The sequence below is a fragment of the Gorilla gorilla genome, chromosome 11, assembly GCF_029281585.2.
Source record: "Gorilla gorilla gorilla isolate KB3781 chromosome 11, NHGRI_mGorGor1-v2.1_pri, whole genome shotgun sequence".
Taxonomy (NCBI): Eukaryota; Metazoa; Chordata; class Mammalia; order Primates; family Hominidae; genus Gorilla; species Gorilla gorilla.
In genome coordinates, this window is record NC_073235.2 from 92,307,686 (window position 1) to 92,320,144 (window position 12,459).

General features: G+C 36.0%; 1 protein-coding gene across 10 annotated transcripts in view; it reads left to right on the forward strand.

Moving 5' to 3' along the window:
• Positions 1-12,459, forward strand: part of PMS1 (PMS1 homolog 1, mismatch repair system component) — a 94,168-nt gene that overhangs the window by 78,516 nt on the left and 3,193 nt on the right. For 8 of the 10 annotated variants that reach the window (XM_019022020.4, XM_055379219.2, XM_019022021.4 and 5 more), the window contains 3 exons: positions 1,776-2,261; positions 5,823-5,953; positions 11,517-11,677. In XM_019022020.4, the coding sequence (XP_018877565.3) occupies positions 1,776-2,261; positions 5,823-5,953; positions 11,517-11,677 (778 nt within the window). Of the gene's footprint in view, positions 1-1,775; positions 2,262-5,822; positions 5,954-11,516; positions 11,678-12,459 lie in introns of those variants that run through there. The other 2 variants (XM_055379228.2, XM_063695382.1) reach the window with 2 other exon arrangements.

Consider the following 12,459-nt stretch of genomic DNA (forward strand, 5'->3'; position numbering starts at 1 on the left):
CTCTTTGGAGGTTTGCTGACCTTCTTGCATCTGTAAGTTGTATTTCTCCAAATTTGCTGATTATCAACCCTAATTTCTTCACATTTTATTTTCTTTCCCAGTTTTCCATTGTTTATCTGGGACTCCAATGACATATATATTAGATTGTTTGTTTTGCCTTAGGTCACTGCAATACTTTTCCAGTTGTCTTCACTTTTCTGTAAAAACAACACATTTTATCATTTCTATTGATCTGTCTTGAACTTTACAGACCGCTTTCTTTTGCCATTTTTATCTGCTGTTAAGCCTACCCGGTGAATATTTAATTTCTGATATTGTATTTTTTAGGTCTAGAACTTCCACTGTATTTTTTTTATAATTTCCACTAATCTGTTGAGATTCCCCCTTCTGTTTTCTCATTATGATAATCTTTTAAGACCTTAAACATTTATTAAACCTGTTTTTAAGTGGTTTTTTGGTAATCTTGACATCTGGGTCATCTTGAGGTTGGCTTCTACTGACCACTTTTTCTTTTGACCATGACTCTCATTTTCGTGTTTTGTTAGAGTGATAACTTTTGATTGTATAGCAGGCATTGTGGGTGATATGTTTAAAACTCTGGATTCTGTTATCTTCTTCTGAAAAGTGCTGATTTTTGTTCTACCAGGTATTTAAATTACTGACAGATCACCTTGAGCTTGTAGAGGTTTTGTTTTATATTTTGTTAGGGAGAAGCTGTTTCAATTTTGTTCTTGGTCCCAGGGCAACTTCCTTAGTTTAGGACGTAGGTTTTTTATCCTAAGATGTGGCCCTCTTCCAGTTTTAACTGAAAGCCCAAAGTGTTTACCAGGCCATGAAACTGTGGAATTCAGATTCCAAACTTTGTTTCCCTGCAATGGGCAGCAGCTGAAATCTCTGTTCAGCTCATTTAGCCTTCTAATGGTTGTTTTTCTTTGGGTTCCCACACATGGAATTTTCTGGGATTTTCTTTCTCAATTTTCAGTTGTTCTGGAAGCAGACAGCTCTGTGTCCTGGTGACTCAGGCTAATAAGAGTGCAACTTTCTGACTGAGTTCTGACCACCCTGCTGCCCATTAATACTGAGGACTGCCCTCTGGTTAAAAGTCCTGTAAATGTGGGTCTCTGTCTATTTTTTTCACCCCTCAAGGAGTGAATCCATTCTAATTTCTTCCTGCTTTTGGCTGTTCTTCAGTGCCTACTTTAAATAATTGAGGGTTTTGTTTGTTTGTTTGTGTGTTTGTTTGTTGTTGTTGTTTTTTCTTTTTGGTGTTTTTTTTTGGGGGGTTTTTTTGGTTTTTTTTTTTTGAGACAGAGTCTTGCTCTGTCGCCCAGGCTGGAGTGCAGTGGCGCGATCTCGGCTCATTGCAACTTCTGCCTCCTGGGTTCAAGCGATTCTCATGCCTCAGCCTTCTGAGTAGCTGGGACTACAAGTGCACACCAACATGCCTGGCTAACTTTTGTGTTTTTAGTAGAGACAGTGTTTCGCCATTTTGGCCAGGCTAGTCTTGAACTCCTGACCTCAGGTGATCTGCCCACCTCAGCCTCCCAAAATGCTGGGATTACAGGTGTGAACCACCACCATGCCCGGCCAGTAATTGATTTTTATATTTTGTTCAGTGTTTGTCATAGTTATATGCAGGAGAGTTAGTCTAATACATGTTCCTTTGTCATTACTATATCTGGAACACCAGTTCTTTATTTTTATAAAATTTACTTCAGATGGTTAATATATTTCTGATTATGATCTCATTAGTTCTATTTTATTTCTATTCTTAGATATGAAGAGAAGGCTACTAAAGACTTGGAACGATACAATAGTCGAATGAAGAGAGCCATTGAACAGGAGTCACAAATGTCATTAAAAGATGGCAGAAAAAAGATAAAACCCACCAACGCATGGAATTTGGCCCAGAAGCACAAGTTAAAAACCTCATTATCTAATCAACCAAAACTTGATGAACTCCTTCAGTCCCAAATTGAAAAAAGAAGGAGTCAAAATATTAAAATGGTACAGATCCCCTTTTCTATGAAAAACTTAAAAATAAATTTTAAGAAACAAAACGAAGTTGACTTAGAAGAGAAGGATGAACCTTGCTTGATCCACAATCTCAGGTTTCCTGATGCATGGCTAATGACATCCAAAACAGAGGTAATGTTATTAAATCCATATAGAGTAGAAGAAGCCCTGCTATTTAAAAGACTTCTTGAGAATCATAAACTTCCTGCAGAGCCACTGGAAAAGCCAATTATGTTAACAGAGAGGTATGATGATACAATACTTTTTAAGAGTAAAAATATTTATTGTAATAGTTCATACTAGATTAAAATTGAAGGTAGAAGGTTGGGAATGTTTCCTAGTAAGGATTAGGGGTATTTATTTATTTTAATCTTTTAAACATTTGATTTCTAGGCCGGGCACAGTGGCTCATGCCTGTAATCCCAGCACTTTGGGAGGCCAAGGTGGGTGGATCATGAGGTCAGGAGTTTGAGACCAGCCTGACCAACATAGTGAAACCCTGTCTCTACTAAAAATACAAAAGTTAGCCGGGTGTGGTGGCATGCACCTGTAGTCCCAGCTACTTGGGAGGCTGAGGCAGGAGAATCGCTTGAACCTGGGAGGTGGAGGTTGCAGTGAGCTGAGACGGTGCCATTGCACTCCAGCCTGGGTAACAGAGCAAGAGTCTGTCTCAGAAAAAAAAAAAAAAAAAGAAAAAAAATATATATATATATGATTTCTAATCTTTAATGGAATTGTTTATAAATAGTATCAGAACTCTAGATAGTTCACTTCTATCTAGAGTATAAGTATGAAGTAATACTTATGAAGTAAGTATGAAGTAATAAGTATGAAGCTCATTTCTCTTGTACATTAGTGACTTCTCTAGGGTAATTTTGAAGTTAGATTGCCATGTCTTTATTCCATTATGTACTCATTGTTTTGACATTTTCAAACACATAATAAAATAGAAGTATACGATGCATACCTTTATCAGTAATTATCCAAGACTTTGCCACATTTGCTTTACCTTTCTATACAGTATATACACGTACATTTTCTTTCCTTCGCAAAATTAGTTTAGAACAATTCCCCCTCCTATATCTTTCAATATCTCTCTCTCAAAAAATGGCTGTTTTCTCAACTAATCACAATACCTTTTTCATACCTTAAATAATAATAATTCCTTGGAATTTTTCCTCATCTCAAAATACCTTTTTTTCCAGTTTTTAAAAAAATTTATATTTAATTTGTATCTAAACAAGATCGACATACTACATTTGGTTATCTTGTTTATGTATCTTAAAAATCACTATTATTGTAGATTCTGAGTCATTTGTTCAGTGGAATGTTCTATTGTCTGTATTTGCTTTCTTATGTTGTTCAACTTCTCTCCCCTATGTTTAATTGGGGGTTAATTAAACATGGAGGGCTGAATAGATTTAGATTCTATTTTCTGATGAATCTACTTAATAGGCTGGCTATATGCTTCATATTTCATCACATCAAAAGGCACTATCACTAGGTTCAGCTAATGACAGCCTGTCTTTCACTGGAAAGTTTCCCATCAACCTTTCCATGCAATGGTGCCAATCATTGATGATTTTTGCCTGAAATAATTTTATTATTGGTTGTAATATAGGGTATTTCCTTTTCCTATTCTATATGAGCAAATTGCTTTCTGTAAAAATAAATAACCTTGGATGACAAAGCCTGGGGAAACAAAAATAAAAAAGATTAAAAAATAAATAATGACTAACCTATTAACATTTCCCTTTTTTAACTTAATATTTCTTTTTCAGTCAGACACAGGTAGAAGAGAATCATGACAAAAATAATAAAAACCTGAATTTTAAAAAGATAATTTGTTCCCTAGGACACATCGTTAGATAATTCTGTTTCAAAACTTCCAAGAATAAAGCAGAAATCATTTATAAAATGTGTTAAAACTCTTGTTAAAGACACTGCCATCATTGGAGGAGAAAAAAAACAGGGACAGAACACAGAAAAACATCTGTTAAGTCTGTCTTTTTAAATAAGGAAACAGCAACCACATTAACCAAAATCCAGTATCTTTCATAGTATTCTCTTGAGATTGGCTTAGGAAAACGTCAGAGGAACAATTAGAAAATAGTGTCTTAGGCTACATTCAAACAGTTTAAACACCTGATGGTGCTTTTCTCTTTCTTCCCTAAAAGAGCTAGGGTACATCTGAATTTTTAGACTTGACTGCTTTTCTGAATGGCATTTTATAAACTTCATTTAAATTTCAAAAATCTTTTTGCACTTTTTCAAATGATAGGTTTTTAAAAATATTTTTCTATGTGATTGATGTTCTGTTCTTCAAAAAACAAATACATTAAAAACTATTATTGTGGGACCATATTGGCCTGAAAAAAAAATCTTTCTTAATTGAGCATAAACAGGAATAAAGATTAATTCAAAATATTTTTTCCTCCTTCTTTTGGAATGTGGCATCCCCATCACAGTTAATGATGTAAGTTTTTCAAAACTGAGTCAGGGACTAGTTTATCCCACAATGCGACAATGTGGGCAGGGTAATTGTAGGTTGGGCTCAGTTTTCTTGCCAGAGTTCTAATGCTGTTTGTGTAACTTACCTCTAAATGGAATAATTTAGGTATCTATAAAGTAAGGGCTCAATAATAATAACCTTAATGATGGCTAATATTTATTGAACATTTACTATATGATAGGAATTTGGCAAAGTTTTTTCATGATCTTCACATCAACTTTATGAGGTAGATAATATCCACATTTTATAGCTGAGGAAACTGAAATGTAATGGTTAAATAACTTACCTAGGCTCACACAGACAGTAAATAAGCCGTATGTCCAAGATTACAATCTAGACAGTTTAACTGTGGAGCCTGCACCATTAATTGCTATACAGTATCATAATCATCACCACCACCACCATCCCTACTGTCTCTCAGATCGATTTTTAGGATATTGGTTAGATGAAACAGAGTACATGTGATATATAGCCAAAGCTCTCTTCTCTATAATATTAGCTCTCACAGCCATTGGGGTCTTCAACCATTCAGAGCTGATAAGCAAAGATATCAGTGTACTGGAACACAGAACAGTGCCTTGCATACATACCTAGGACAATATCTGCCACAGGGTAGGCACTCAAATATTCATTGAAGGAGTGGCAAGATGGTAACTATTCACATCAACCCCGACAGACACCTTTTTGCCATGACTATTAACGCGTCCTGACCAAGCTAAAACCAATATGTGTGGTTGATTTGTACCCTAGGTGATCTTTGGCTTCCTCAAGTTTTTGCACCACTCAGAATCATTTCATATACCACCTTTGGCAAACATGCCAGACCTGCAGTAGACCGAAGGAAGCTCTCCCAAGCTCTAAATTGATTAATTTATTAGTTCCTAGAAGAAAGAGATTACATGTTTATCTTTTTGTTACAGAAGAAACTTTGAATAGCAGTTGAAAATTTGGCGGGGTGGACCACCTAACTTGACAGTGTATTATTGTGTCTGTTTTGAAGGAATAAAATGGAATTATTTATAAAGTTTTCATTTGTGTTAGAGCCATTTTTAAAATTTCACATTCAATTTGTAACATTCTAGAAGACAGATTATCTTCTTTCTGTATACTGTGTGCAGTAGGTATTTTATAAAATATTAACAGAAATGTAAAACAGTGGTTTCTCATAGGGCTACTTATACCTTTGTATTTTGGTTAATGATGATAACACTTGTCAAAGGGCCCTAGGATTAACTTTTTCCCATAAACCCCCTTATTTTGTGTTTTAGTTAAAGGGCCATAATTTCTTTTTCAGTCTTTTTAATGGATCTCATTATTTAGACGTTTTATATAAAATGACAGCAGATGACCAAAGATACAGTGGATCAACTTACCTGTCTGATCCTCGTCTTACAGCGAATGGTTTCAAGATAAAATTGATACCAGGTATGATAGTGTGGTTTAATATTTTCTGATGTGGAAAAATTAGTCTTGTTCCAAGAGTGACATTTGGGTTTCATGATTTATAGATATGGTGGTATATTTTTGTCTCACTATAAGTACAGTGTCAGCTATGTTAAAACATTTTTTTCAAAACATCACCTCTGCCTGAAACAAGTAAGTTTGGCATCTCTTTCAGTCCAATGCTTTGCATTTGCATTTTCATAACTAATCAAATAGTTTTATTGTAATTTTTGTCATCCTTTGACACAATATTCAAACTGCCTGCTTTGTTTAAATTATTAAAATACTCCTTTAAATGATAAAACACAAACATGTAGGATATTGGAATTGCCTAACAAAAATGGACATCTTTGCTTTTCAAAAGGCATTTGCTTGTTTTGCCAATTAGACGTGTAACATCAGCAGTTGTACTATATGGAGAATGGATGATTTGGTTCCATGGCTTTGCTAAAAGACTGATAACCCTCTTTGCTCAGTATGGAAATTCATTGGGTGGATTTAAAAAGGAAAAAGAAAATCCATCTGGCTAGAGACTTCAGTTTTCCTGGCTGGCCCCTTCTCTGTTCTTTTATAGTTTCCATACTCAACTGCCTTCTGCCCTACCTTCTGTTACTTTCTCTTCATCTGGTATCAAAGAGGTACAGTGGAACCATGAGGAAGGACTCCACTGTCTCCCTTCCTGCCTCTAAACTTGTCATGCCCAAAGTATAGAAAAACAGAGCTCAACCAAAATAGTGTTTGAAGATTTTTAAAGGAATGCTTTACTGAGATATGAAAATAAGTAAAAACAATGTACAAAAGCATGGAGCTGGGTATATACAGAAAATACTTTGGTGTCCCAAACATAAACTAATTTTACTTGATTTTTGTGATTTTTAAGGATACCTAACCTAAGCTTCTTACCTCCTACCTCAATTCTATTAGTCCAAATCCCAGCACTGCCATTTAAAAACAATGTGTTTTGGGGAAAGTCACCTGGCCTCACTGTGTCTTCATTGATAACAACTAATAATTATTGAATAATTATTATGTACAGGGCACTATTCTAAGTATTAAATGTATTAATTTAATCTCCCTAATATCCTTGTAAAGTAGGTTCTATTACTGTCCCCATTTTACAGATGGAAAACTTGAGGCACAGAAGTTAAGTTTGCTCAAGGGGACACAGTTATTGGTAAAACCAGAATTTGAACCTAGGCAATCTGCCTTTAAAGCCTAGCTCTTAACTCATTTATTATATTGCCTTCCTGTTAAAATTTAGATATTTACTCCAGGAAGTATTGGTGAGCATTAACCAAAGTAACAATTAAATCAGTTAGCATGGTACTTGGCAATGGGAGATGCTCACATACTCTCTTTTCTTACCATCCATTAGCCCCCTTTAGCAGGCTTGCAGTCATCTGTTTTAGTCTTCCTAGAAATATTTCTTCCTCAGGGTCCCTGGCATCTTAAAATTTATGTGAAGTGAATTTACTTGAAGCAAGGGATGGGTGGGGGTATATGTGTTTTATTCTCAAATTAATCTGTTTTTCTAATTATATGGCGTTGGTGGCAGGTACTGGTTTTTTCATGAAAGATATTAAACAGGCCAGGCACGGTGGCTCATGCCTATAATCCTAGCACTTTGGGAGGCCGAGGTGGATGGATCACCTGAGGTCAGGGGTTCAAGACCAGCCTGGCCAACACGGCGAAACACTGTCTCTACTACAAAATACAAAAATTAGCCGGGCATGATGGCAGGTGCCTATGATCCCAGCTACTTGGGAGGCTGAGGCAGGAGAATCGCTTGAACCCGGGAGGCGGAGGTTGCAGTGAGCCAAGATCGCGCCACTGCACTCTAGCCTGCATGACCGAGTGAGACTCCATCTAAAAAAAAAAAAAAAAAAAAGATGTTAAACTGCAGGTTGTTGTTGTTTTAAGGATAACTGTCCTTTCTTACCTGCCACTCAATTCCAAGAGCATTTTTTTTTAGCTACCCAGTAAGTTTATATCTCACAGATGCTTTCAGCTCTTAGCTTGTAAGTAGTATTTTTTTAAATCTTATTGAATGCCTAATACTTTCCATAGCATCAAAGATGCAAAAATGATTAAGTCACCTGTAAACTGACTTGATTTGATTGGAATTAACTTTACTTAGATTATCATCAGCATTATTTCCCTTGTCAATAACAGAGCAAGTTAAAGATATTTATGTTTTCTTTCTTCATTTCTTTGTTTTTTTATTTTTTAAATTAGGTTGTATTTTCTTAACAGTTCTGTCTTGTGAGAGTATTGTTGTATTTTACTAACTTTGAATCAACAGTTTGCCTATAGTCACAGTACTTCTTTGGATAAGGATAAAAACATTTGAAAGAGAAGGAATACATCTGGCTTTGAGAGAGAAGATTCTCAATGTGACTCTAAGAACTTTGCATGCTAATAGGAATAGCTTTTTGTCCTGCATCAATAAGAATTCCATATTTTAGGAAGTGAAAACTTGTCAAACCACTTACTCATTTGATGTATTTTCCCTGAAAATTGGTAAGCATTTCACAGTATTTTATGGAAACTTTTCAAGGGTTATTGTTACATAGTTCCAATGTCTCTAACTTTTCCATATCTGAATTTTACAAACACAGAAGTTAAAATATTGCTCAGTTTCCTTATTCGTTGCCAAGTACCTTTTACCCATTTCCACTAGTAATTATGTGAAATGTGTATAATTTTCCAGGGCAAATGTAGTTAGTATTAGACTTTTCATTCTAATCATACTGTAAAAGATTTAAAACTACCAATAGTGAAAAATCACTTAGACTGATATTTTTGGCAATTTTCATATCTATATAAATAGTTAAAAGAGATGTGAACTAGAATATTCTGCTACTGCTTTTTGCCTACCACACACAGTTTTGAGTTCCATTTACGTTTCCCCTGTTGCTCAAACTCATTTCGTTTCCACTGTTAGTCTGTTTGTGTTTCTATAAAGGAATACCTGAGACTGTGTAAGACTCAGGTAGACCTGAGACTAAAAGAAATGATCACAAGCCTTCTTTACAAAGAAAAGAGGTTTATTTGGCTCATGGTTCTGCAAGCTGTACATGAAGCATAGTGCCAGCATCTGCTTTCCTTTTACATATAAGTTCCAAGTTTAAGTCATTTCTTTGCTCTGATGGTAGCCATGCCACTTCTTGAACGATTTGCTGCTTAGGAACTTCTTTCGCTAGATAGTGAAATTAAATAGTGATGACCTGGGTCATCACTCTTAAGTTCAAACTTCTACCGATCCTAAGGGCAGAGGTGTCCAATCTTTTGGCTTCCCTGGGACACATTGGAAGAGTTGTCTTGGGCCACACATAAAATATACTAACACTAATAATAGCTCATGAGCTTTAAAAAAAAATTGCAAAAAAAATCTCATGATGTTTAAAAAAATTTACAAATTTGTGTTGGGCCGCATTCAAAGTTGTTCTGGGCCACATGTGGCCCACAGACCACAGGTTAGACAAGCTTGCCCTAGGGTATGGACACAGTGCAGCCAAAATCCTTGCAGGGACATAAAAAGGATGACCTTTACTCCAGTTTCCAATAAATTCCTCAGTATCATCTGAGACTTTGTCAGCCTTTCACTGTGAGTATTTCTATCAGCATTTTAGTCATAACCATTTAACCAGTTTCTAAGAAGTTCCAAACTTTCCCTCATCTTCCTGTCATCTTCTGAGCTTTCAAACTCTTCCAGCCTCTGCTCTTACCCAGCTCCAAAACCACTTCTACATCTTCAGTTATCTTTATAGCAGTGCCCCACTCCTCAGTACTAATTTTCTGTGTTAGTTTGTTTGTGTTGCTATAAAAGAATACTTGAGACTAGGTAATGTGTAAAGAAATGAGGTTTATTTGGCTCATGGTTCTGCAAGCTGTACATGAAGCATAGTGCTAGCATCTGCTTCTGGTAAGGGTCTCAGGAAGCTTACAATCATGGCAGAAGGCAACAAGGAGCCAGCATGTCACATGGTGAAAGAGGGAGCAAGAGAGAGATGCCAGGCTCTTTTAAACAACCAGCTGTTGTGTGAACTACCACAGAGACCTCACTCATTACCATGGGGATGGCACCAAGCCATTCATGATGGATCTGCCCCATGACCCAGTGCACCTCCCACTAGGCCCACCTTTAACAGTAGAGGTCACATTTCAACATGAGATTTGGAGGGGACACACATCTAAACCATAGCATCTCACTTCATTGAACTCTGTATCTCATCCCTTAATGCTTGATAATATAATATTATATATTATTCTCCAGTTGTTCTCTGGGAAAAATGTTTAGGATACCATCTCTGTAGTCTACCAGCATTGCATCTGCCAACCAGGTCAAGGATCTAGTCTGTAATTGGGAACAGGTAAGGGATTGGATTATTGAAGTCTCAGGATCTGAAACTCTTCAAGTTATATCACATCTCTTTTTTTAAATTAATCCATTGATAGCTACTACTTATCCAAGATTGTACTGTCTCTTTTCCTTTAATTCCAGGTAGCATTATGTAGACTTCATGAAAGAACACTGTTATACAGATACAGCCAAAGAAGACACATCTTTGCTATGTTCCAAAAATATGCATTCTAAAGCCAAATCTGATGCTTTGAAATATGTGCTGTTATGGATTATGTACCCAGTTATACATCCAATCCTGTAGTTTTTAGTTTTATTTTATTTTATTTTATTTTTTGAGATGGAGTCTCGCTCTGTTGCCCAGGCTGGAGTGCAGTGGCATGATCTCAGCTCACTGCAACCTGTGCCTCCTGGGATCAAGTGATTCTCCCATCTCAGCTTCCCTAGTAGCTGGGACTACAGGCACGTACCACCACACTCGTCTAATTTTTTTTGTATTTTTGGTAGAGACAGGGTCTCACCATGTTGGACAGGCTGGTCTCAAACTCCTGATGTTGTGATCTGCCTGCCTCGGCCTCCCAAAGTGCTAGGATTGCAGGTGTGAGCCACTATGCCCAGCCATTTAGTTTTATTTTAATTACTGAGAGTAATTTAAGTAACAGTTAACATGTCAGTTTTATTTGTCCTATTGAAATATTTTGAACAAACAGTATTTTCTTCTAATTAATAATATCTCCATAAATTACGATGTGACTGCTTTTATAATTTGTAAGTTAAAATCACAGAAATAATTCAGGCATTTAGATATTGAAATGGTAGGGTAGAATTTGAAGAGCAGCAGTTGTTAAAACACTTAAACCAGTTTTATTTTCATAAATATCATGGGACTCCATTTTCTCTCCAAAGCAAGAAATGATCTAAACAAATTTAAGGAACAGAACAGCAATAACTGGGATTAAGTTAAATTATATAAAGCACATGTGGTGTCAGTGAGCATTTATGACTTAATGTGAGATCCTATGGGAAATTACTATTTGTTCTCCAACTAAGGAACAAAACTTTGTCCTGACTGTATTAAATTTGAATGAGGGTTCACTAAATGTTTTAACAGCAATTTTTGTTTTTAATGGACATGTTCTGGAATATGAACGTAACTATGTGTTTTTATTTTTTTTCTTTCAGGAGTTTCAATTACTGAAAATTACTTGGAAATAGAAGGAATGGCTAATTGTCTCCCATTCTATGGAGTAGCAGATTTAAAAGAAATTCTTAATGCTATATTAAACAGAAATGCAAAGGAAGTTTATGAATGTAGACCTCGCAAAGTGATAAGTTATTTAGAGGTACACATTATTTTATATATATGTTATTGTATACAGGGGTCCCAACTCCCAGGCCAAGCCGGTTAGGAACCAGGCCACACAGCAGGAGGTGAGCGGCCTCCTAGCGGGCATCACCACCTGAGCTCTGCCTTCTGTCAGATCAGTGGCAGCATTAGATTCTCATGGAAGCACAAACCCTATTGTGAACTGTGTATGCGAGGGATCGAGGTTGTGCACTTCTTGTGGAACAATTTCCTGAAACCATCCCCACCCGCCAGCTGGAAAAACTGTCTTCCACAAAACCGGTCCCTGGTGCCAAAAAGCTTGGGGACTGCTGCTGATTCTATATATAGAGGTATTATAGATTAGCCAGACTTTAAGATACTTATTTCTTAAAATAGTAAATTATTTCCAAATAGTAGAATATTTTCTGTAAGTTTTATTATGTATTTGCAAGAAGAACACTATTTAAAAAAAAAGAACACTCTATTAAGTTTCACATCATAGACTGACTGTGGTAAACTCTATCATGGATTCTTACCATAACATTTTCTTGGGTACATATTGAGGAAAGACCTTATAAATGAGATATTTTGCAGTGAAGTTCTTTTTTAAAAACATTTCATAAATAATCCCCTCAGAAGGGGTTTAAAATAATCCTACCTTTATATTACATACTTTTCTAAAAAGTATTGTAATATAATTCTAAGTCCTGATCTCATCAAGAGGAGTAGAAGGGAAGGAAAGTGAAAGATGGGAATCTTTGAATAAGCGGAAATTTTCATTTTTGTGACAGTATTCAC